The sequence below is a fragment of the Anser cygnoides genome, chromosome 4, assembly GCF_040182565.1.
Source record: "Anser cygnoides isolate HZ-2024a breed goose chromosome 4, Taihu_goose_T2T_genome, whole genome shotgun sequence".
Taxonomy (NCBI): domain Eukaryota; kingdom Metazoa; phylum Chordata; class Aves; order Anseriformes; family Anatidae; genus Anser; species Anser cygnoides.
Window position 1 is genome coordinate 73,285,563 of NC_089876.1, and position 26,055 is coordinate 73,311,617.

The following is a 26,055-nucleotide window of genomic DNA, read 5'->3' on the forward strand; positions in this document are numbered from 1 at the left end:
CTGCACTTGTTGACGATCCAACACGCCCCCTGCCGCTACCTGGCTAGCCCTACAGAGGGGATGGGGCAGGCTCACAGGTGAGAAGTGAAGCCACGCCTCCAAGACGTCCATTTCAGCACTTTGCAAAAGTTCTTAAATCAGATAAAAATAAATTGGATTACAGTTAAGACAAACTATGCCTTTATTTTTTAAAGAAAAAGTATTTGACGGACACTCCAGTTAATACATGACCATGGGACAGAACAGGTATACTGAAACTGAAAAGCAAGGACTTTTTACTAGGAGTTCCTGACTCCTGGTAGATTCTGACACTGCAGGTTAAATTTTGCTAAGGTGATCAATAAATCATCAAAAGCGATTGCATCACCTCAACTCATCACAAACCAGGTACCAAACAAGGTGCATGATTTGCACTTGTGCAGACATCCATCCCACTCAAACTGAGGCATTAACCACTGGCTTAACCCCCAACTCGTGTTTCATCTTCTGACCCCAACTAACTAGATGCAGATGTATAAGTGAGAGCAGCCCAGCAGACAAAGGCAGCTCAGTTGCTTGTTACCATCTGTTGAGATGCTCAGGAAAATTAGAACTTTTTTTTTTTTAACGTTCATGCACACTTTGCAACAGGCACTAGTGGTACAGGTTTTGAGGTCACAGGAATATTTGTCATGCACTGCTTTTAAGAAACCTTAGAATTGATATGGAGAAGAGTACACACATTAAAATAGTAACTACTTGTTCTTTTGGGTAATACACCCAACTTTGTAAGTATAAAAAAAACAAACAAACCGTAAAATGAAAATAAATAAGCTTCCTTGGGAAACGAAATAAATTCTGCATTTGCCATTCATTTATTTTTTTAAAAGCTCTTAATATGGAAGTTTCGGGGTAAGAACTGCACGTGTCTTTACCCTTTCTGTCCAGGAACAGCTCTAAGCCAACTACTGAGCATTGAGACAATTCAGTATCGCAAGGGCAGCAGATGATCTTCAGAGCTTAACTACTTCATGCCCCAGCATCATCCTGTGAACTGCATGCCTCATCTTTCCCATCTTCTCACTCTGAAGGCTAGTTGCTGTCGGAGTCATTGTCTTCACCTTCTTTTTCAGACAGAGCATGTGCGGATGAATCGTTGGCTTCTCCCAGAGGAACAGCGCCTTTCCGCTGCGGCAAGACGCTGAAAAAGGCCTCCTTCCAGTCTCTCTTCTCCAGGTACGCAAGGATGATTTCAAACACTGCAACGTCAAGAAAGACCATCAGCTCTTTTACATGTAGGTAACTGAACTGCTGATAGGAACACACCCCCAGATTCATTTTTACTGAGGTTTACGTGCATTTGGTTATTTAGAAAAATCCCAGGCTACCCAAAAAAACGTAGCTTGGGGCTCTGCAGTAGCAGGGAAGGCAGGAGGAGGCCCTATGGCTGGTAAGTAAACCAGACATGGATGACAAATCTGGGGCATAAGGGTCGTTCCTCGGGCTCAAGGCTACAGGAATAGCATTAACACCACTGGAGAATGCTGACTTCAGAGAATGCACCCAGTTCAAGTGTTCTCAATGCCAAGTGACAGAATACTAGAAAGGATCAAAGGAATTACAGAGGGGAGAAAAAAACCTACAGAGTTAGGCAAGCATTCAGAAAGGGAGGAGCTGCACAGCTCTCATACTCACGGAGAGTCAAGTTACAGAGAAGTGTCACATTTACACGAGGTTTCCTGGATCCAGGCTTACTGGACAGCCAGCCAGGATCCACAGTTTACAAGACTCTGTGACACTGATATTGAAGAGCTGGCAATTTTATTAGGCAGGTTATTCACCTCAGAACTACTGTGAAGATATGATCTCTCAAAGGACTGTATTAACACCATTCTAAGTTACTGCAGAAAGCACCTGTGGCAAAAACAGTTGCTTAAGGAACAAGAAGAGTACAAGGAGAAAGTAATCTTCTTTGCATAGGAACTTCCTTTACCTGCATAGCAAAAACAGAACTGATAGAAAGAGGGTGGCTTCAAGAGAACAACAGGGGCTTTGATATGGGGCTGCAACAGCAACAAAAATACGAAGCAAGGACAGGAACAGGCAGTGCAAACAGTTAACAGACATCACTGCAGACTGGGATGGAACAATAATGGTCCGGTAACAGACACTACAAAGTATTAGGCTTGGGATAGAAAGCTGAAGATTAAAACAAATTCTCTCAGCTACACTGGCAGTTGTGTTTTGCCCTGATTTCACATCTTCCAAGTTTTAACATTCCACATCAAGTCGGAAACAGTTTCATCTCACAGTTTGTCAGTTTTCTAGCACATTTCACACGTGTATGCATTCCTCGTGCCATTATAACGTGGCAAGGCAGGCACTGAACTGCCTGTGGAGGTATATGGAGACGTGATCCCAAGAAAGGTTAAAAAAAATCAAAAAATAAGAAGCAACAAGTGGATTCCACTGCTAACAATGCTGTCAATCTCCCACCACTAGAGGGCCCCATTTAATTAAGTGCTTCAGAGACTAACAAGGCAGTTAATAACAAATTTCTTCTTCTGCAGGATTTTCCAAATTCACACCTATTTAAAGTATTTCCATACTGAGCAGGCAGGTCCCAAAGTCTCATCTGGCAAGCTCCATACTGTGCTCTGCCAGCTTCAACTTCTGCACCAAGAGTGGCCATCCAGAAATCAAAATAAAACAGAAACCATGTGCAATTATACGATACACAAAGCAATGAGAGAGTCATGTTCGCAGGAAAATATGAAAATCTCAGTGCAAATAACTGAGAAAAAAAAACCACTGATGTGAATGCTTTAGAAGGGCAGGGGCTTTAGAAGGGCTATCTCACATAATATGAAATCTCAGCAACTAAACTGCAGTGAAATCAGGTGCCTAAGAATCTGGCACAGGAAACACGTGCAAGACCGTAAAGCATATAAATGAAAGTCTCAATGTAAGCAATCCAATCTATACCCAATGCTCAAACCTGTAGGAGACAACCTCCAAAAACATTGACACTAGAGGTCAGTATAAGATTATTGCAGAAAAAATCCAGTACTCCAGTAAAACTCTACAGCTATCATAACTTCTGATGAGTAACACAAAGCCCTGCTGGTCCATATAAAGAACATTTAAATATCATGTTTTAGAAACAAATTATCCAATCCCTTGTATCTTTTAATTCTGGGGACATACAATTAAAAGGAAGCTATAAGGTGTATTTTCCTCTATGTTTAAATAATCTGTAGTTTCATGTATCATGCCAACGCACATCTAATTAATCAGTGGCCTTTCAAGAAATTGAAGTTATCATCAAGCAACATGTTAAATAATAAAAGAAACTTGAAACAAAGCAAGGCAAAATAAAAGAACACGAAGAGAGGAAAAAAATGACTTCTACAAGTAGTTCCCACGAAGGTCTGAGATGACCCCATTTCCCCTGTTTAATGACAAAAAGATAATTTAATAATAGACAGAAGAACTAAAGGGGGTATGTGTGTCAAGACTTGATTAATCATCATTGTATACTTCAATCTGAACCAGGAAACCTGCTAAAAACGCAGTTAGAAAAGCTCAGCAGATGGAGCACTGCTTATTCCACAGATCAGTCTACACCTACCTAAGCAGCTAGTGCTGAGCAAAGCTGTCAGAAGAGGGGAAAAATAAACATCACATACACTTAAACCCCGAGGGGATACAATCCACGGGATGGTTTCCAACATTTTACTCACTTACACATTAAGTCTAAAAACAAGGCTGCGATGATAAGAACGCCAATACTAATTACGGGAAAAGTTAACAGAATAGGAGGTGCACTTCTAAGTGGATAAGGAACTTCCTTAGCTACATTTGTATTTAACGGTACCTAAAATATTTAGCGGTTAGGGCAATTACGGATTCCCAAAGGCAATTAGATTCAAAAAAAATATCAGCACAATAAAGAATTAGGTATCTGCATTATAGTGCACATTTTGAGGGTTTGAATTCTTAACATAGCAAGTATATTCTATAATAATATAATTATCCTGTGATTTAAAACTTACCATGATTGACTGCTAACACTTTCCGACTGTTCATCTTCACAAAGTTTCCAAGGGGGAGCTGTGCATGGCCAATTCCCTGCTCTACAGCTTTTTTGTAAGTAATTCCCTGCAGGAGAGACACCAAAGCTGACTGAGAATCACAATTTTGAATCAGCACATACAGATTACTACAATTATCATTTTCTTGCAAGAGTCTCGCCAGCGCTGCCATGCTATTACATTACAAGATACTTAGAAACACATCCAGGTAAGATCATACCTGCTTCAAGGGCTACCTTTGAAAACCTTCCTACCCTGAATACGTCACACTTTGATGAATGGTCAGAAGGACTGTAAATAAAATCTGGTCATGCAGCTCTAGAACATGTCAGCCATAGCCTGTTTTAAAGGCAAGTCTGAGCTTAAATAAAAAATTACTCAGGTTACAGTAACTGGGTATTTTTCTGAGAGGAAGAATAAAGGAAAAATAATTTTCTTTTTTAAAACCAGCAAATTCTGTACGCAGTAAAGGGAAAAAACACTCGGAAAAGTGAGTAAACAGTTTATACCACAATAAATATATAAAGGATATGCTTTAGCTCCCTCCTAGCCTTTAACTGTGGACTAACTGCTGAAGTATCATTTGGTAAGGCTTAAGATTCATCCCTTTTTTTAGCATTACATTGAAGTATCAAACGTCACCAGAAATTACATAGGAGTGCCCCTGAAGAAAAGCAGTAGCAGTGCTTTAATTTCCCAGCTGCATTCTCCATGACATTCCAGGTCCACACAGCACGATCCCACGTGCAGGTATGGAACCAGATCCCTGAGGCATGTGCATTACATAGCCAAACTCTCCTGACAAGCAAACTCATTAAAAAAGGACATTCAAGATTCAAGCGCTGTTCTTCATCTATTTTTGGGCATGTGCATGTACAAGCACACACACGAATGCATGAACAGAAACCAAACCCTTCTGTCTGAAAATACGGCCCTCAGTAAGCTGAGCAGTGTTATTAATTCCATTCCTATATTTAAAACGAAAAGATAAAATCCCAAAAAGTCTCAGCATGTCTGTACTCTGGAACACAAGCCACTGCTACCATGACAAGTTTTTTTTCCCCGTTTTCCTTAAACGTTTTTTTGAATTAAATCTTCTTGTAGAAGTTGCCTTATTATTTATTTTTGTTAGTTTATATACGCACAGCATTTATGCCAATAAAAGAGCTCTAAAGAACCATACCCACAGTTTACCTTGTGGTGATTGTGATCCACCAGTCCTCCAATCACATATGCTTTCTTCTCATCAAGCTCGCTGAGAACATCTGGGGAATCTGAGGTAAGATATACTAGGTCTTCTTTCTTTATTAGCTCACTGTAATGCTCTGTTCTAATTTGGATATCCTAAAAAAAAAAAAAAAAAAAAAAAAAAAAAAAAAGTAGTTAAAAGAAGTTACATCCAACTGATGAATTGCTGGGCAAGATTACAGACCCAAGACAGAAGCAGGAAAAATAAGAGAGTATGCAGTCATTCTACGCCTCTCATTCATGTCTAAGTACATTGCACAGCGCAGACTGAGTTCTGCATAAATAATCCACAGCCTCACCTATAGCTCCCTAATGTACTGGCTTGTAAAAATCATCGGGAACCTTTCTGAAAACCCAAGAGAACTTTGTAAAACCTTAAGTTCCTGTGATTCCCTTCAGATCTTACAGTACATCCCCTAAGGGATCCCAACCATTTTCAAGTCTACCTTTCTAAAAGGCAAGACCAGAAGTAAATGCTAAGTTAACATTCCTTGTTTGGTAGGAGAGGCGTATGCTATGCTTTTGCACAGCAGTTCTCACATAAAACCTGCTGAAAGTAGAACTGTTTTCCATTTATGCAAAGCATTCTTATTTCGACTTGTTAGAGTGCTTATTTAACAGGGAGTCACAAGGAAAACCAGCATGAGCTTGACGCTGAGTCAAACTACTTCTCTAAAGAACACTTCAGTGTTGAAAGGCAATATAATAGCAAGGTGCCAGCAGGAGAGTCACATCACGATTTGAAGTGGTATTTTCCCAATAAAAACACACAGCACTGTCAAGACAGATGACTGTCTAAAATGCTTAAATAAAGTAGGCTTGCCTATTCTGTCAGAGAATGGTATCTGTTCAATAAGAACACGTGAAGACTATACATGTGGCGTTTTTAAAGCAAAAACCAAATCTAGATTCAAGACTAGCACTGCTTGGTTTATTTCATTATTTTAGAACACAAAGAGCCACACTAGATTTTTTTAATATATTGCTCTGATGCCACAGAAAAAAAAGAAAAAACAACTACACTGATCCTTCATAACAAACAACCTAGCTAACAATTACGATGAAGATTTCTTTTTCCTTTCTTAACAGAAGTAGTCAATTATTCACCTTCCAGTTCACCCATCCTTTGTCGTTTTCATTCATGTTGCTCTTCAGCTGTCCGCCATGGCTCGTCAAGTAAAACTTAGAAAAGAACAACAAAAAGGTACATAGTACTGAAATGTTAATATGCCAATGTTTTTCCACTCTGTACAAAACTTTTAGCTAATACTTAAGGGTAGAAAAAAACTCTTACTATTTAGCTAAAAGTGGTACTAAGACCACGTTCAGACAGTTAGGGACAATTTTAAAGACAAATACACGCAGTCACTTTTTTTCCCCCTCTGTATCTGTCAGACAAAATTGACTATCAACTGTGTTTCCGCAGCATGCGAATGTCACTGACATGCACATACTTTTACAAATGTGCATTTTTGTAACACGTGGGCTGAAAATTAATCAGGTACAACAGAAGTAATTTTCTTACTAAATAAAGGCAGCTTCATTTTTTTCCCCTCCACTTGTGGCACAGCTGTCCTCTTAAACTTTGTACGTAGCAACCCAGCCAGTTCCCAGCTTGGTTAAACATACCTGCACAGGATGGAATGCTTTGCGGTTTTCTGCGTAACATCTCTGAATTTGCTTGTGAAGCTTCTTAACATCCTGTACACAACACAATTTGTTTTTACATAGTCCTTCAGACAGACCACCACAAAATGCTTTACCATGAGCCAGTCAGAAGCTAAAGAGAGAAAAAGGAGGCTTTTAACTGGCTAAAATGACTATGGAAAGAGAGTGGACATCAGACCCTACGAGACAAAAGAGCCCTTGTCACAGGGATTATGCTGACATGGAAACATGCATCTTGTACGAAAGTATATTTAGACACCTCCAGGCATGTGCTTGATTTGCATAGTTCGATGAAATGAACAAAACAAAACATAAAAATCACCAAGGTTTAATTACATATTAAAACACAACTCAGAATTCATCTGAGGAATCAAGTAGATTTACCACTCTGCAACAACACTCAGTCGGTGCTGGACATGCTCCACCCTACAGTCAACAAGAGGCAAGACAGGCTTTGCAAAACCCTGAATTCAAGTACTCTTGCAGGGTGGGGAAGTCCCTGGCAGCAGCAATATGGAAGGAGAGAGATCTGCCTCCAACACTGCACTATTACAGGAGGCTGCAGATTAACTTGTTCCTTGTAGAGGTAAAGGTGTTTGATGACAAAATGGCAGGCCAAGCATCTTGACCAGCGGCTGCGTATCATGCTGATCTCTCTCATTTTCATCTATCCTGCGAACATCTCACACACACTTTTATCCACTCTAAAATTTCAGACATGGGCTGAATTGTATTGTCCTGTCCCAACTGCCTATGGTGTAGCTGAGAGAAAAAGCTCAGCAGACTCATGCTAAAAATTCTACCTTCAGTGGATCCTTGCTAACACTGCTGGGAGCCTCAGGTCCCTTTCAAAACAGTATTTGTGGCATTTGCAGCCCCTCTAGCAAAACCATTTTGAGGTAGAATTGCATGTATCATCAGGCTGAACACACTGCACAAATTGTTCCTGTACTCCTGTTTTTGGAACCAAGCTAACTTACCACATCTCCATGAAGGTGAACAAAATCTTTAGCCATCTTACAAAAAGGTATATTTAAAACCCTGAAAAATTCAGCAACTGATGTGAGCAAGTCTAGAAGTCATCACAATCTGAAATATGTTAACTATCCTCTGCTACTGCATCAACGCTATCACTGGAGAACCCGTCAACATTTGTATTTGGTAGGTATATTTCTTTTACCTTTAGCACCATTAAGTCATCGAAGCTGCAGTCCACAATGAGGCGAAGCGTACTGGGAACAACTTCCCTTCGCATACGCTTTCTGCCACTCCCTTCATTATTGGAGTCCAATTTTGACTGACGTTCTAATTTTCTCTTCTGGCGTTTTTCTTTTCGTTTCTGCCTAAACAAACGAACAAATTAATCTTTAAAAAGTGCAGCCAAATCTCCTGAGGTACACATTACGTACACGAACGCATACTTCTGTGAGCAAGGTGGATGGCCCATAACTGTGGTTGTTTAAACTTCTCTCTGTTGTTTGCATTTGTGTTTTGCTAACAGTGTAATGAAACATGTACCCCAGCGTTGCTTGTGATGTTCTGGATATACCTACAGAGATAGACATCTGTGACAAATCCAAGTGAAATCAACAGTCTCATGGATTTAATGGTGCTCCGAACCAGGTCTCTTAACAGAAACAACCAAAAACATTCACAAAATTGCAATAAAAATGTGCAGGACAATTTACCTCCTGTCTCACTAAGCAGAATTTGTCAGAAGACTTCCAAAGCAATTGTTTCTTCCCACCCTGTTCTCCCAGTGGAGCAGGCAGTTGGTAGATTTCAGACAACTTTAAGGTCTCTCTTACCAGCTGCTACCTCAGCAAGGAACACTTTTGTTGTCAGCAGAACAAGGATACACCACGATCAGCCCACTTGCAGGTAGGTATGTTTTATCTCAACAACAAAGCAACACCGAAGCCCACCATCTTCCAAAAACTTTTTAACAGATTGTTAGTCAACATAACTTATGGATAAAATATATTCAGTGTTCTGCAAGATTCTCCAGGTCTGACAGCAACAAGGAATGGGGGACAGCCTACATGTCATTTCTCCCTTCCTACAAGCCAATAATATGCAAGTTTGAATCCCTCCTGGTACCTTCTTCAAGCTGAGGAACACTTCTAGTATGAAGGGAGGATGCTTACCTTTAAAGCTTCTTCATACTCAGATGGAGCAGCCTGTGACTACTGCTTTAAACCTAGTGTGGGAGAAAACTGGTTCAACTGCCTTGATTTGCTCAAGCAATCTACACACAGATTCTGCTGATGCATTGTTACTGTTAGAAGTCATTACTACACACAATCCTAGGAAAGACACTTTGTGAACCATACCTACGTAGATCCTTCTGTTCTTCCCACTGTTTCTGCTTCAGTAGTTTCTTCCTTTGCCTCTTGGACAGGGGCTCGAGACATTCTACCTCATCTGAGCCTTCCACCTGTCTGTCTACTTGACTGTCACTAGACTTCACCTTTCCTTCCACATCAGGAATGTCGCAGGGCATGGTGTTTTCTGTTGGCACCTCTGGACTTTCTGTTAGCATTTCTGATGACATTAGTTATTGGCTGGGTTTACTGACTTGTATCTAAAAACGTGCTGGGTATTTCATGAAAAGGTTGCTTTTCTTTCACCAATTCTGTAAAAAATAGAAAAGTAGATATTAGATTTATTAGCAAGAAGTTCAATCAGGACAAATATCACTCTACACCTATCACAAACCTGAATAAAGCATAAATAAGAGATGGACCTTTTTTGTTTAAAGTAAGATTAGTGCCTTTGCAAGTGCTAATATATAAAAGACTTAGAGATGGTGACCTGTATTCTGAATGCATCTAGAATTCTGCGTATTATCAGCAGCTATTCAGCAGTTTCTAATGAAAAACTGTGAACACACAACCACACACAAGTAGGGAATCATACTGGATTAAATATAAGAGGAAAAAAAAACCAATAGCTGTACTGCTATGCATCACAAACTATTCTCAAATATACAAAGCAACAAAAAAATTGAAGTATCTTGCATGGTAACCATGGCAGCACTTTAGGAAACTATAAAGAGATAAAAGCTATTTGGGCAAAACAACAACGAAAAAACATGTTGTGAACACGCTGTACCCCTTCAAAATTATTTTTTATTTCTTCTGCAAACCAAAACCGCTGACCGATCAATGACACTGACCACTGCCAGCAGACACAACGCTACCAGTAAGGGTAGGAATAAAATGAAGCGTTACTCAGCAAAATGCTCTGTACCTAAATTAACTAAAACGATAACCCTATTCTTTTCACTATGCACTGCTGTTCTTTCATACATTACTTCAGTACCTCCCCGGTGCTCAAGAGCCGTGCAATTTCCCAAAGACACCTGCTCGGCTGGCAAACACCGCACCTCCACAGCTAACAGCCGCACAGCCACGAAACACGCACCAGAAAACCGGCAGAGCTCCGGCTAACATCAGTTTCCCTAACGGGGCGCTACAAGGCCCGAAGGGCCGAGCCGTGGGTGCCCAAGGGGAAGGGAAGGAAGGGAGCCCCGCTGGCAGCGTGCTGCCGGCCGCCATTTTCCTCCCCTCCCTCCCCCGCGGCACCCCGAGCCCCCTCCGTGGGGGGCGCGTGACGGGGGGGGGGGGGGGGGGGGGGGTAACGTACCCGCGAGCCGCCCCGCGCGCGCCGCCCGGGGAGGGAGGGGCGGGGGAAGGAGCGGCTGCCTCCGCCGCGCATGCGCACGCCGCCACCCCTCGCCGCGCCTTCAAATCCCGGCGGGCAACAGGGGGCCGTGACGTAGCTGAGGGGAGCCCCTGTCGCGCCTCCCCCTTCCCCCCAGTTTCAGGTTTACTACAGTTATATTAAACAAACTGTATGTGGTCACTACAGTACGCTGCTGACCTTTAACTGTTCGTGTTGGATGTTTGCTGTCATATTTGGTTTCGTTTGCGGTTGTTTCTTGCGTTACTTTAAAAATAACTCCTTAAAACCTCACTCGTGTTGCTATTAATATCTAGATTTGCACACCAGACTACTCAGCAAGTCCAAATGCACTGCTGACCCTCTGAAGAATCCTTCATTTTCATTTGATCGTTAAATGGCTGACAATCAGTTACTGAGAGAAGTCCATTTGTTTGCTTTCCTTTTTGAAAAATCAAACCCACATCTAACAAATCCACGTAATATTCTTGTGTGTCTTAGAGCAGAGAAACTGCTTACACGTTTATTTATTGTTTCTCATATTGCGCTTTCCAAAGTGGCAGTATTGCTCATCCAGAGCCCTACGTCCTCAAACACCAACACAGGTTCATGCAACGTTTCCTGAGTGATGACAAAGCAAAAGAAAGACCTGAACAGCTGCAGAAGTGCAGAAAGAGCTGCCCAGCTGAATTTTATTATTTTGACGTAGCCATAACGTGACATCTCGAGATCGAACAGCAAGCTGGCTGCACACCATAACGTCTGGCAGCACTCGAGTGGGTGGAAGGAGGACGGGGGAAGAAATGCCTTCTGCTGACCTCCTTAGGTAGACTGAGGACTGGCAAGGGAGGCGAGGATTAGGATGTGAGTGACACGCAGGACTCACCTTTAGACAGGTTTGACTGTGTGTCTGCCTTCCCCCAGGGCAGAAATGGGGATATCTTGGGAGCATCATTCACCAAAACACCCAGTGTCAGGGCATGCAGGTGCTAGCTGCAGGGCAAAGACAGACTTGGATGCTTTGGTGCTCACAGCTGAAATTTTGAGGTGAAAACCACAAGCTTCACGCCATTGTTTGTGAAGAAAAGACAAAATTATTTCATTGAACCCAGAAGATGTGAGGAAATCTCATTAGTTTTATTAGGTCATATAAAGATATGAGCTTTATTGTTTGGACTCTGGAAAATGCACAGCAACAGTAATACTTTGACCTTAATACATATGCCAGCATGGCGTAAGGCATCCATTAAGGGACTGATCCTGCAACCTCTGTGTGTAGTGGACTTTGGTGAGTGCAAGACTTGGCTTATGGAGTCAGGAATATACTCAAATCAACAGGGAGATCCTGCCTCTTGGGACGTCCATAGAGGCTGGGGGGTGCCTCCTGGAGCACGTCTGGTCCATACGTGCTCTGGGCTCTGTTCAGCTTCCTTCACTGGTGTCCACATGAGGCCCTGCCTCCAGTCCCTTTTGTTAGGAGCATTTCACAGCCTGCACTGGGGAAGCAGTGTACGTAACAATAAACTGAGGAGCAGCAGGTGCAGCCCCAGGGTTTTCTTCTGTTCATCCTTCCCTGCCTCCTTCCCTCTCAAAGCACACACACAGTGCACAGAGAGCTTCCAGGGGGCTTCCACCATGTGTGGAAATAAGCATGAGCAAGGGGACCTGTTGCAGCCCTGTTGCTTCCCAACATTGCATGACATTTTACATCCACCATACTCGGCTTCTCTGTCAGCACAAGGCAATGAAGGAGGCATTTATACCATCCAAGGCTGTTGTCACCTCACAGCTCCTCGCTAATACAGAAGAGCTGATGACAGAAATGGCCTATTGCTAGCAGTTAAATACAGCCTGGGGCAGCACCATTTTACTAGAGATATTAGTAGCTAGCAGCCAGCCAAAAGTCCTAAGGCTGTAATGCGACGACGATGCAAGTAGCACTCTGGGCTATAGTGGAAAAATTATTCTGTGACCAAGAGCTATTCAGAGGACCTAGCTTGTTGAAGGAAAATATATATGTGTACATATATATATATATATAGGTAAAACAACCTCTGAAAATGAAGAGAAAGAGCATGGTGATGGCTCACGGTTCTCTCTCTTATTCCTATTTACATGTGTAGGAGCAGATCTTTCCCTGTGCAGAATGAGGGAGGCTTTGTTAGTTGGGGAGAGTGTGCCCTCGCACAGATTTTGGCACACAGGCTGTGCCAAGGAGCGCTGGGGGTTAACTCGCTGCCATGCCATTATCTGAGGGACAAGGGTTTCCCTAACGAGCCCCGTGGCAGCATGGCTTAGTGAGGGATGGGCTGGGGTTTGCTCTCAGAGGAAATGGGAAAACGCTTGGGTTAGTCAGGCTGGGGCTTATTGGGAGATAAAGTGAACGTGAGGAAAGGGGAAAATACAGGTGAAAAAGGAGGACGTGGTTTGCCCTGTTGCTTGACTGAGCACGGCAGCTGTTACTCATCGGGGTGGGGCAGAGCGGCTGGCTTGTCTCATCTTTTCAGTCTCTAACCTGTTGCTGCAGTGGTCATAGAATCATAGGATATCCCACATTGGAAGGGACCCGCAGGGATCATGGAGTCCAACTCCTAGGTCCCCAAAGGACCACCCAAAAACTCAGACCATGTGTCTGAGAGTGAGTGATGTAATACAGGGGCTGCTAATAGAGAATCCCATGTAACTGCTCCCAGACCCTTATAAAGCATCTTCCTCTGGTTGCCCACAGAGTTGATATACAAGGGTGGAGAACAGTGGGCAGAACCTGGCCCCTGGCAGCAGCAGACCCCAGCACACCTTCGTTAAAGCAGAGGAGGAGTGCGGGGAGCTCTGGTTCTGCCAGGCCTGGAGGCCACCTCCACTGCTCAGAAATGTGGCCGCACAGCACTGGTATTCAAAAATGAAAGCTGAGGCAATCAGTAGAATGGGTAAAAACCCCTAGTTACCTTAGTTCTTAATAATTAACTGGAAGTCCTTCCATGAACTTAGTACCTGAGTGTGGAATTTGGAATCTGACCTTTACTACATCTAGATAAACACAGTGGCCGGCGCGGCGGCTCCCTCTGCAAGCGCAGCTCCACTCTCAGCAGTTCTCTTCTTGGAGGCTTTCACACTTCATGCTGCAGTCAGGAGCTCGGGGGAGTCCAACATGATTCTTCTAACCGTGCTGTTCCTTTGCATCATTTCCACGTATTCGGCCTCTGTGAAAGGTAGGTCAGCCATGGCACAGCCAGTGTGCGTGCACAGATGTATGCTTTGCATCAGAAAGGAACATCTTTCCTCGGCCATGCCTGAGTAATGCCAAACGCAGTGGTTAATTACAAAAGTTTAGGTGCTCGTAACATTCGTGTCAGCACTGGGAAGGGAAGAGACGATGTTTTCAGGTGCACAGGACCGGCGATGTGAGCCAGGAAACTGGGGATCTTGACCTTGCTTAGTCAGGACATGCTGTGGGGGCACCAGCTGGAGAGGGGCTATTAAGTTAAGCACACAGAAGTGCTCCGGTGGATCAGAGCCAGGAAGTGCTTTGGGCTCTCCAGGTTTCTTTCTGAGCAGTTGACTCAGCTACCACTGAAGTCAGTAACAAGCATCCCATTAATTTCACTGGAAGCTTGATCTGCAGTAAGGCATGAAAACCTGGATGTCTGCACAGGCCTTAAGAGCGGGGCCTTACTCAGGTGTCCTGCACAAAGGTCAAGGGTACCAAATCTGGAGACTGCCCGCTTTAGCAGCGCCAGCCTACTGAAGGAAGGAAAAGTGCCTCTCAGTAGAGGCCCTCTGTGGACAATCTGACGTTAAACTTACAGGAGCAGCAGTCTTGCAACATTAGACAACACCTATTCTTTTAGTTTAACATGGATGTCCTCTGCAGGGAGGGAAGGGAAGCAGGGGAGCACCCGGGCCTGAGTTAAACTGTTAAAAAGGTGGCAGAGGTGCTCTCAGTGTGCCTCACACGCTGCCTCTGGGGAAGCACAGAGCAGCAACCTTCCTGCCTGCCTTCCTATCCCTCATGACAGGAGTTATACAGCAAAGAAGTCTGCAGGCAGTTCCTCTAGCAGCAGAAAACCCTCATAAAACTGCCAAGCAACATTTGTGGCTAGATATTGATGTGCCACGTTTCTGGGGCCTACTCTTCCCAGCTTCTCCATCATGTCAGTTAAACAAAACTTATTGATGTGAAGTGCTATTTGTTTGTCACTTTACACCCCCAGTGCACTGTGCAAGCATTTTCTCATTAGTTTATCCCCCATTCAGGTCTGCAAGGTCTCATCTATCTCTTGTGCAGAGAGACTGAGAGCTAAATTACCGGCCCAAAGGCCACTTAGTGCCTCCGTGACAGAGCTCGGATTAGGACGAGTGTTTTGCCTTTCAGTCCACCTACCTTTTAGAAATGCTAAAGAAATTAGCAGCTCTGAGTCAGCTAGATCAACACACATGAAACTTTCCTACTGCAGTTCCAATTTTCAAATAAATGGCTGGCTTTTGCTTTTTGAAGCTATCCAGTATCAGAAACAGTGGCAAATATGATTTATGAAGGTAGAGCCAGCTAGTAGTTAGAGGCACGCATGCTGTGCATGCCATATGTATTAATAAAAGGCACAGGACTTGACAGCTGTCTCTACCCATGCAGTGTAACCTTCTGTATTATACAGTATCATGATTTAATTATAGAATTGGCATGTTACCCTTAATGACAGACACTTAACGTAACTAGTCAAACCATGTGTTATGCACTCCACCTTGAAAGCATGCACTTCTGACCCTAAGACAGAGCGGCTGAACATGGTCCTTATGTCTGATCCTCCTCCCTTCTCCGGCAGTGGGATGTTTGCCACCAGCTGAAATGGAAATGGCTATAAGGACCTCAAGGATCACAGCCTTGGGTACAAAGGAAAGAGCCTGTGAAGGCAGTACGGATAACTGGTTGTTTTTTTAAGGTTTCTATTAGAAAGGAATAGGAATATTCCTTCTGAGATAGTACCAGAGTTTTCCTCATGAAAGATAGCATGAATATTTAGTAATGCTATTTTGAAAGCTGATGCTGGGCAGTGAAACCTGTGCCTTTGTCCCTCAGGCATAATTTTCCTCCTTACCTCTCAATCTGACTGTGCTATCCTATTGTCTCTTTTGGCTTCCCCATTTCCACCAGGTTAAGTGCTATCTCCTTGGGGCTGCCTTCGATACTGCCTCATCCCTGCTTCCTCTCTTACCATGATCCATCACTGGCTCACACTTTGCTCTCAGTGACGCCCGTCTTGCAACTAAAAGCCTCTTCTGCCCAGGGAACAACGTTTTCCACATGTGAAATGGTGAAAGCTTTCAGAAGCTAGTAGTGTTCTAGCTCCTAGAAATACTTTGCAATTACTCATCTCTTCCATGACACTTGCAAGAAGCTGCCTGCCCGTGTCCTTTCTTCATCTCTTTCCTTCAGGAGGGAACAGTGTATTTGTATACGGGGACAAGCAATTGTTGAAAGAGAGGAAGATGGAAGGAACTGCTGCCAAAAGAAAAAAAGATCTGTGGGGTGAACTGTGGGAGAAGGAAGAAGATAGGTGAAAGTTGCCTTTAATTGAAAAGAGAGCGTGAGCAAAAGCACCACCACTCACCATAACTAATTAGACTTATGTCTCTCAGCACCCAGATCATTTTTCTTGGATATGCTTTTCCCCCACCTTTTATCTTTAGATGGGACTGTGTCATCCTCTGCCTTTAGAAAGCACATAGCGGGTGGCCCCTGCCAAACCTCAGTGAATGCTAAATCACCAGTGCTGCCATTTCTACTGCGAATGAAGGACGTTTTGAACCAGGAAGCAGCCTGCTAGGAGCTGCTGCAAGGAAGCAGGGCAGTTCCAGAAAGGTGCTCCTCTTCCCTGGGCACAAACTGAATGCTCTCTGCTCTCAAAGGCAACGTGGTTTCAAAGGTGATAGGAGTGTGAGGGGAGGGGGCTAGGAAATACACAGCAACCTGAAGGAAGGTTTGTACACCTCTTTTTTTTCTTTTTTTTTTTTTAAAGCAGACACAGACACAAAATGCAAAACTGGCAGAACCGCATGCCAGCCTTGATGCTTTAGTGTCCCTGCAAAAAAATCAGTAGCCATAGCTTTGAGGTCCCACACACAAACAGGCTGCTTCCCCTGGGATTACTGAACCTGCTGTGCCACATCTCCAGCTGGCGTAAATCCTCAGTCAGTTTACCTCTGTGTAGCTGTGCCAATTTTCACAATTTGCAGGCCAGACTCAGTGTGGCTGCTGTTTTCCTCAGAGAAAGGTTCTTCAAAGCTGACCTTGACGTACTGCTGTGACGTCAAGGTGAACAGGGGAGAGAAGCGAGCAAAACCTTAAAAACACAGCTTTTTGGATTCTTTGAGCACTGCAGAATGTATCTGCCCAGCCATGATGGCCCTGCACTATCCACCTAACTGGGATTAGATGGGATTTTTTTTTCTGATGGTTGAATAAGAAAATACTTTGTTTTTCCTTTTTACTAATGCAGTGATTTGAAATTTATTTAACAGAGTCAAATAAAACACCGAGGAACATGATATGAATCAAGATAGCCTGTTGATTCTCTGTGAGGGACTTTGAACACACTGATTACATTACGGCATGCTTAAGAATTTGTCTGAGGTGTTTTGGTAGAGTTTTTCTTTCTTTCTTTTCTTTCTTTCTTTCTTTCTTTCTTTCTTTCTTTCTTTCTTTCTTTCTTTCTTTCTTTCTTTCTTTCTTTTCTGCACTTATAAGAGTGAGATGCATCTCCCTAAGGACTTCTCTTTTCTTAGATTAACTCTATTGTGCATTTTTTTTTCTGCTTCATACCTACAAAAGTAGGACTTCCTGCTGGTTTCAGCAATGCAGCACTCGGGTGCAAGGGACTAGTTCTGTGACACTTACAGATAGCACCTAAGGTCACTGCATGTGTGTTTACTTTGCGGATGTAACAGCACTATGTGTACAGCCAGCTTCTCCTCCCTTCCCTTCCCTTCTCTTCCCTTCCCTCTGCAAACTGAGTTCATCAGTTTGTCTTGTGTGGAAGAGACCTTTGTAGCCATCCAGAGCACAGGAGGGAAGCCCTTGGAAACAGTGAAAAGGGATGTCATGTATATCCTAAGTAACACAGTCCTTAAGGGGTGTTCAAGAAGAAACTGATTTTCCTTAGCCATATTTTAGGGGCATGGTCTTAATTCCTGTGCCTGAGGCTGGTGTCGTAGCACTACATGTTCCCCCCAGAACTGTGCGTGAAAGCAGAGAAAGAGAAGACAGGAAAGGATGTGGAGATAGGGCACCCTAGGTGATTTTGCAAAGGAAAAGAAAAATAAGCCATTTGTGTACTACAGATATCATTTACACAAACAGCACTGAAACTGAATCCCTAGGGAACAGCATCTCCAGTTTGTTCCTAATGCAAATGGAAATGGCACTGTAAATTAGGTATGCAAGCTTCGTTTATGCTAGATTTTGTCTTTTTATATCCCTTAAAACACATCCGTTCACAGGAGAAGCATAGCTACAGGGACAGCCATTTAATTTGAAGAACAAGAGCTTAATTACTGCATCTAAAAATATTTTCTCTGTGTCTTCATTACATTCATGTCACTCCTGGGCAAGGCTCTCAGTGAAAAGGTTCCCAATAAATGTGCAAGAGGTGCAGAGAGCAATTTCCATTGGCTCCAACAAATGGTTTCAGTATATTTCAAATTGCTAAGCAGACAGATTGCGTGATTAATTACAATATTTTGATTTGCAAATCATATTGTATTCATTTCTAATGATAACATAGCCAAAGTAAAGATTTTGACTCTCTTCTATTTGTATATTTAAATGTAGAGCTGAAACAAAGGATTTTGTGAACATTCTTACCTTGTGTATATGAGATTAGTGTCAACTTAAACAGATGTTAAAAACTACTGCTGCGGTAGGACAGTCTCTGTAAGCAAGGGGAGCAAGTTCAGTCCCATAATCTTTTGCTGACAATTGCATTTTTAATTTTTCTAAAGGTGTTTTTTAGAGAGAATGACAGATTGTGTTAATCATGTCTAAAACAACTTTGTTTTTGCTTTCCAAACAGGGCACACTACTGGACCAAGCTTAAGTAATGACAAAATATATGCATTTTCTTACACTGCTGAAGTCTATGTTGATCGGGCTAAAGCATCCCTGAAGAAAAGTGCAGGCTACCGGATTTCTTCTGATGTGGATGTCAACCTCTTATGGAGAAATCCTGACAATGATGATGACCAGTTGGTGAAAGTTACGGTAATTAATGCCATCACACAACTTACATGTCCAACCTTTTCTGCATTTATCTAATTGTTAATCTTACCTTGAAGTACTTGTTTTCGGAAGATAAGCTAAATCTTTTATTCTCTCATAGTCTCGTCAACTAAAAATGGCTTCTTCAATTAGCTGTTTCCTGTAGAATAAAACTTCACAAGAATGTATCTAACATCCTAAGCCAGAACTTCAAAATATCTCCTGTGTTTTGAAATTGCTTCATATGGCTTCTATAGCTTCAAACGACTTTTGTGCAAGCACCTATGTGAGGGGCAATAGGTTGAAGTCCTCAGTTCTAGCCACAAATATGACAAAAAATGAAAAAAAAAATGACATTTGCTAGAAATTTTGAAAAAATTTTGAACATTTTGAAAAAAAAATGACATTTGCTAGAGACTCGTTTTGGTACTTAGGTTCGAGGAGATTTAGTCTACCCAGCCTACCCCAGGCCAATACCAGACTGAATTTTCTTTGCTTTTTCTTTGCTAGATAAAGAATGTCCAAGTTGAAAATGTGAATGAACGTCCAGCTGCTAAAAACATCTTCAAAGGAAAAAACACAGAGAAGATCATCGGGAAAGAATATCTGGCAGCTTTACAGAGGCCCATGGTGCTTGAGTTAGCCCGTGGAAAAGTAAGACTCCCTTTTTCAAAATTTACACTCAATCTCTGAGGACACCTGAGGCAAATCTTTAATGAGAGACTTGGAGAATTTAACAATTCACTATCCTCTTGGTGTTCTCGATATGCCACTGTGTCCTATCTTTCTGTACAAAGGACAGTAGTTTGGAGCAGGCTGTAATTTAGCTGTACAAGGGGCCCTTCTATCCCAAGCCTCTTGTGGCTTGAGGACACTGTACAGATGTAAGTAAACACCATCTTGGCCACAAACACTTGGGTACATATGCAGATATATGCACAGTTGCTGTGTAAGATTTTTTCTGTTGACTTCAGTGAGGCCAGGATTTTATCCAAGGTCTGAAGACAGAAAGGGCGGTACAGTTTGTCATGAGGGAGTTACACCAAGTCTATGAGGAGTAGTGTTAATCTCTTTAAACCCTTAACAGATGTTTTAGCATGACTGCTTTACCCACTTCTCTGGCTTGCTTATTGACTTCAGTGTCACCTGTCGATGTTTCAATGGTCTCACATTAATGAGCTTGATGGTGAAAGAGCTGCAACCTTTCATGTTGCTCATCTACTGGGAAACTGTCTCCAAAAATGAGAAGGAAAGGGACTGTGAGCAAGTGTGGCTCGACTGGTGCCAGGGTTTTGCAGCCTGCCCTGAAAGAGCACTGAAGCAGTCTCTCTTTGTAGGAGCACAGATGTCTAATTGTAGCTCTCAGCATCTCAGCCTTGCTTGGAAAGGGAATGAAGCAAACCCATCTCCTCTTTTTTTTAATTTTTTTATTATTTTCTGTGGAGCTTCTCCTCTGTCTCCTTGCACTCTGGGCCAGGAGTACCAAGGTTTGAGCAACAGCTCCTCTTGCCTCCTCTCCATGCTCCTCCACCCTCCCATTGCTTGTGGCTGGGAGCATTAAGCCAACAGCTCTGCTCTCCCTTCTGCTGCCCGAACAGGTGGGAAATGAGCAGAGGGGCAGTGAGAAAGGAGGAAGGTTGAAGGTCATGCTCTCTTTTCTTTTCTGCAGAGCAGAGCAAGGGCTGTGACACCCTATCCCAGCAGAATCTTTACCTCCTGCTGTAAATAGGCACTGAGCACATACCCTGGCCACCGGCTCAGCCTACTGCTTTGCAGCTGCTATCAGGTCTACTCAGTAACTTTCAGACTCAGCCTTGTCATCAGTTTTACACAACAGAAAAAGAAACGGGACAGCACTGGCTCCCAACTGTACACATCCCTAAAGGAGGGCTGGGGTGTCGGAGGAACACAGTCAAAATACATCTGCTCCCAGTACATTGCAAATACGCTGGCAGAAGTAGTTCACATGCTAAGACTGAGATGTAGTATTAAAAACCTGGGCTTTTTCTCAGGTAATAGGGTCTATACACTCCTTTTATGATTTCTCTGTGCTTTGATACTTTTACCCCTGGCACAGTGAGTTCACTTTCCAGGGTTGCCCCAAGATAACACGCTGACTTGGCTTACAGTTTCTGAAAAAAATGTATCTTTAAAGCACCTTGAATGCCAGGTGGAGGAGCAAAGTCTTTTGTTGCCAGAGGAGAGGCTGAAGCACAACAGTTGGCCCATGAAGTTCAAAGGTTGTGATATGTTTGACACGTTTAAGTCATTCTGTGATTTATCTATGATTCATTCTAGTTTTTGTAACCTGTGATTAAAGTGCAACAGATATTATGTGCACATGGGGTGGGATTATTTGAAGATTATGCAGGAAAAGAAGTCGTGTGAAATTATGCAAAGTTTTTCATTTTACTTCTAAATTCTCAATTAACAGGCAGGAAAGATGCTCACCACACTGAAACAGTCTTAGATACAGCTGCTTAACAAATCTTTGTAGTCGTATCAGCAGGCTCTCCAGCATCTGTAGTTTGCTTAAATAAGGACAACAGGTCCAAATTCAACTTCCCGGACAGAAAAAGTAAAGGGGATTTTATGGAAATGACCCGCATTTGCTCTCTCTCATTTAACCACATTGGTTACATACTTGTTTTTTATTCCTACAGGTCCAAAACTTCTACTCATATCAAAATGAACATGCTTTTACTCAAAATCTTAAGAGAGGTCTGGCTAGCCTTTTCCAGCTACAGCTGCACTCTGGTACTTCTCGTGAGGTATGGTGCTATATCTGGCAAGATAACCATCATCAGAGAAACAGGCAGAGCCCAGTCTGATCTAAAAGGCAGGGCTGTGGCTCCTGCTGGCTTCAGAGAGAACAAAGAGTGGCAGAAATCAGCCCCTTGATTGTGTTTGAGGTTGGGGGTGGAAGGGCAATCTTCTGAATATCTGTTGACACAAGTCAAGTTGAAATTAACTTAAAGAACTGGTGAAATCCATTTGATTTAAAGTACTTTAATCAATTTAGCAGGATTTGGAAATAAACCAACTCAAACCACGTCACTATAAAAGAGATAATACTGATGTTTAAATTCATTTGATTCCTAAGTTCAATTCAATGGATAAAACCATTTTAAATCAAACCAAGTATCCATACAAAGTTAGCAATGGTTTAGCCACAACCATTTAACCTGCATCACGTAGTTAAACTTTTGCATCTGTCAACATGAGCAAAGCTGGAATTTAATGCAAATTCTTATGTTTAGTGCCACCTGCCAGTTGTTTCCAAACTTTTATGTTTAAATAAACTTTGTTACTTTCCTTCATAGCCGTATAATGGAAAGTACCCCTGGGTATCTAAGACAGGTATTTAGAAACACCAATACAAGGAAAAATAAAGCAGTAGTCTCTCTTTACCCTCAAAACTGATAAGTAAACCCAAACACAAACAGCACAGCATCTCATGTATGAGCTGTCAACAGTAGAAAATATGGCTCATCTTTGGAAGGCGTTCTGGGGTCCAGAAGAAAAATTCAAGAAATAGTCTTAATCTTATTCTTATTTTTCAAGGTGGACATATCTGGGAAATGCAATACTACTTACCAGGTGCGGCAAGATCAGGTGACTAAAATAAAAGCCCTGGACTCCTGTGAAATAGAAAAAACGGGATTTACCAGCCACAACAAGGTATGATTTCTTCTACAAGGTAAAATCTGTTCTGCCTGTTTAAAATATATCCTTATTAGCTATTAGTCATTTTCTCAAAAGGTCTTTCTGGCATTGCGTAGAGCAAATTCCACATGTGCATTTATAGTATTACTAGTACAAATTTCATATGTGGTACCCACAGGGAGAACAGGAAATGGATTCTCTTGTGCAACATTGAGTCCAGCAAACTAATTCACATCGCTTTGAACAAATAGTGACAACTGTTACCTTTTTCTCAGCTTCTAAGTCACAGCATTCAGTGTACACAATAAATGCCGAACAAAATCCTGACTCCTGGGTAGAGCCTTGTAGGGTTTGCGTAGGAAATAAAGGCTTCCCTATGAATAGGTGTGATGTAGGAGATATGCTGCAGAGGTTCCTGAAGCCCTACTATGGCCTTAATGATCCTTCACTCTTAGTAAATGTCTTTCTAAGTGGTTACTAGTGAGTGCAAGCTGGACACATGCTGCAGGCACTGGGATTCTCCATGTCAGACGCTGACATTCCTCAGCTCAGAGAAGTACAAAGGTAGCATATGCTCTGTTCATAAACTGACTTAACACAATGACTGAATTCCTGATTTTCACGCTTGCCATAAAGACTTCAATTTATATGCAAACAGATCAAGCAAGGTGGTTGGTTTTCTTCTCAGTTGTGAACATGACAATCTCATTTATATGAGATTTTCCTGGAAAAGCTTCCCATCTTATATAAAATGTATTTTCAAATAAATTATCAGTCATTTTCTCAGCTACAGCCTGTTCCATAATTTCCTCTCCACCACACTTTCCTTTCTCATAAGTATTGAATTTGAAACACACGGTGCAGAAGTGAGTGGCTCTTCTTGTAGAGGGAATATGTGAAAATATGGGAGATCCTAGTTTGCAGGCTTAGCCTAAGATGTTGTCAACCCACGTGCACCTTCTTCATTTCACTATATTTTTTACGAGTTTTGCTGTGACTTGGAACTGTGAGGTCTTCTCCTAGATTGTTGTTTATTGACCAGCCTTTCTTCTGGTTTATTTTTTAATTACTTTCAGATCTTGGATGTCAGCACAAAAGCCACATCTGCCACAATTTATGTGCTGGAAGACAGTTTCTTTAAATCCATTAAGGCAGAAGAGAATTATGTTTTCTTTCTGAATTCCCGACGAAAAACAAATGCCAAAATAGTTTCAAAGTAAGTTGGACAATTTGACTGTTATTGATGGTAGCAGAAACTCGTGGTTCAAGTCAGGTCACGTGTATGTCTTACAGCATTAAGATCTAAGACTGTAAACTCGTCAGGTAGAATTTAGATCTCTTTCATATCCATGTGGTACCTAGTCCAATGTTGATTAATGGCTCTACCATAATAGATGCAAATAATAAATAATGGCACTCATAGGAAATGCAATTAAAACAGCTGCAACTGTCCAAAACATTTTAAGCAATTCATTACTTCGGTAGGAATTCTGTTTCTGCATTCTCTCATTGCTTAAGAAATACTCCAAATGGATCTTCATTTCTTATGTGTGAGAAATCAGAGGGATAGAAAAAAAAATCACCTGCACAGAAAGGAAACGGTAATGGAAGCTACGTCTGTGTACAACTCCAGACTGTAAAACACTGAAAGCTTGGTGATATTCATATAAGACAAATGATTCAGGCATCTCCTTAACATTATGCTATCTAAAAAAAAAAATACATTCAAAAACCCAATTTCCAGATCTTCTTATGAACAAATACATGAAACTTTTCAGAATGTCTATGGTTACTGAAGGCTGTTTATCAGACACTATAGATCCATACTTTATAAAGTTTGTTATTTAGGTATTTTATATCATGCTCCTCTAGCAGTAATCCCACCAGGGTTAAATATTTCTAGTACCTAAAAAGCTGTAGACTTTCCATGATCTGAACATTTTAAAACAAGTCCAAGAACTTTAGTAATTCTTTGTTCTGTATTTTTCATCTGTGGAGGGTTTCTTTTTGCTTCCTCTCCCTGTGATTTTTGCATTTCTTTGAAATGTTTGAGTTCTAATGGTGTTTTCAATGTATGGATGCACAGGCAGAGACTGGAACTGAAGTCAGTACAAGGTGGCCCTGGACTGATCGCTGGGAAGCACGCTGCTGGTGTTGTCAAGACTTTGGACTCCAATTACGTGTCCATGCCCCTAGTAGCAGAGACAGTCAAATCCGAATGCAAAAAGTGTCCTTCGGTAAGTAAACGCAGACTTGTTGGACATCAGTTTGGTTTGCTGAGCAAAAGAAGCGTGAAATAGAAGTTTCTGTCCAAGCAGTCCACTAGGAGATGTTTAACTCCCCAGAGCAGGGAGCAGTACTGTAGTGCTGCAATGGTTTTCCACCACATGAGGGTGTTTTATGATCTACTTCTAAAAGTATCAACCTTTTTGGTGTCTTTCAAAAACTAAGTGCAGTGTTTCTCAGAAATGCAACACCTTTTTGTTTTGTCTCATCTTTACCAACCTTGAGTTGGCAGAAACTTCTATCCTCTGGTTAATGGGGTGTGTAATGACTACAAAGATGGATGACCAGTATTTATAAACAATTCTCTATCATGGAGGAGCTGAACTGCTCCTAGAAATTAAAGGTAGATAGCCATTCAGAAGGCAGGAAAAAAAATTGTGGGAATATATCTGCCTGTTCTAACTGCTTGACCATGAAGGAAGACTTTTATTTAAAAGACTCTATAGGTATTTTATAAATATAAAATTGTGCTTTAATATTATCAGCAAGTCCAGTACTCTTCTCATCTCTCCCCTCCTGGGAAAAAAAAAAAAAGTGTTTTTTTTTTTCATATGTAAAACATCTAAAATCTACTAAGACCTTGGTACAGTAAGAACTTGCTTTAAATACATCATCTTTTGTTTTACTGATAATATTCATCATATGCACTAATATAAATTGCAATAGTGATAGTTAGCAAACAGCTTTAATGCTATTACCATTGTAGAACGAATTTAGTAGTGAATGGGAATATTATTTTAAAGACTATTATTCTCTGTCAGTTTTTGATAAGCAGGATAAGGCGTCTATTCAGCACACATAATTTGAGTCCTCTATTTCTGGTGAGCGTAAATTCGTTACTATTTTGGAAATTGTTCTAGCTATTTGGAAGTAACATTGCACTGCAATAATTTATCTTGTCTAAAGCATGTAGAGCCGCAGAGAAGATTAAAAAAATATATTGGGGAAAATGAATTAGAATTTATGTTGCATGCGTGCTGAAGCAGTTCTGAGTAGGGAACATCAAGGGGTCTAAAACAGAGCAGAGACAGGTGCTCTTCCCCAGACTCTGCCCACTGGGGTTTGTGCTGACCAATTTGTCACTTGGAACTGAGTTTCTTATAATGGTTATAGAGATAATTTCCAGACCAAGATAACAAACATAGGGTATAATTCCAGAGCTGTGCCTGGGGACTGAGC

The 26,055-nt window shown here is 41.9% G+C and overlaps 2 protein-coding genes across 4 annotated transcripts in view; one reads left to right on the forward strand and one right to left on the reverse strand.

Moving 5' to 3' along the window:
• Window positions 1-831: 831 nt before the first annotated feature.
• On the reverse strand, window positions 832-10,751 carry TRMT10A (tRNA methyltransferase 10A). 3 transcript variants are annotated; one of them, XM_048066421.2, is made up of 8 exons: window positions 10,638-10,751; window positions 9,323-9,624; window positions 8,170-8,332; window positions 6,951-7,022; window positions 6,429-6,503; window positions 5,268-5,417; window positions 4,035-4,140; window positions 832-1,238 (listed from the first exon to the last, which is right to left on the reverse strand). In XM_048066421.2, the coding sequence occupies exons 2-8, from the start codon at window positions 9,541-9,543 to the stop codon at window positions 1,072-1,074; spliced, it is 954 nt and encodes a 317-aa protein (XP_047922378.1). In that variant the 5' UTR covers window positions 9,544-9,624; window positions 10,638-10,751; the 3' UTR covers window positions 832-1,071. The 3 variants fall into 3 exon arrangements, with proteins under 3 accessions (XP_047922378.1, XP_047922379.1, XP_047922377.1); XM_048066422.2 differs by lacking the exon at window positions 10,638-10,751 and adding an exon at window positions 10,416-10,579; XM_048066420.2 differs by lacking the exon at window positions 10,638-10,751 and adding an exon at window positions 10,314-10,579.
• A 2,975-nt stretch (window positions 10,752-13,726) lies between these two features.
• The window catches only part of MTTP (microsomal triglyceride transfer protein), a 28,392-nt gene continuing 16,063 nt past the window's right edge, over window positions 13,727-26,055 (forward strand). Inside the window, exons 1-7 of the mRNA XM_048066415.2 lie at window positions 13,727-13,882; window positions 18,740-18,927; window positions 19,435-19,578; window positions 21,588-21,695; window positions 22,489-22,605; window positions 23,667-23,806; window positions 24,677-24,827. Coding sequence (XP_047922372.2) covers window positions 13,822-13,882; window positions 18,740-18,927; window positions 19,435-19,578; window positions 21,588-21,695; window positions 22,489-22,605; window positions 23,667-23,806; window positions 24,677-24,827 — 909 coding nt within the window. The 5' untranslated portion in view covers window positions 13,727-13,821. The remainder of the gene's footprint in view (window positions 13,883-18,739; window positions 18,928-19,434; window positions 19,579-21,587; window positions 21,696-22,488; window positions 22,606-23,666; window positions 23,807-24,676; window positions 24,828-26,055) is intronic.

Excerpts from the sequence above, each read along its gene's own strand:
- TRMT10A (XM_048066421.2), bottom strand. The coding sequence starts at position 9,543 with ATGTCATCAGAAATGCTAACAGAAAGTCCAGAGGTGCCAACAGAAAAC. Across the intron at positions 8,333-9,322 it reads GAACAGAAGGATCTACGTAG|GCAGAAACGAAAAGAAAAAC; the intron begins GTATGGTTCACA and ends TCGTTTGTTTAG. Across the intron at positions 7,023-8,169 it reads ATGACTTAATGGTGCTAAAG|GATGTTAAGAAGCTTCACAA; the intron begins GTAAAAGAAATA and ends TGTTGTGTACAG.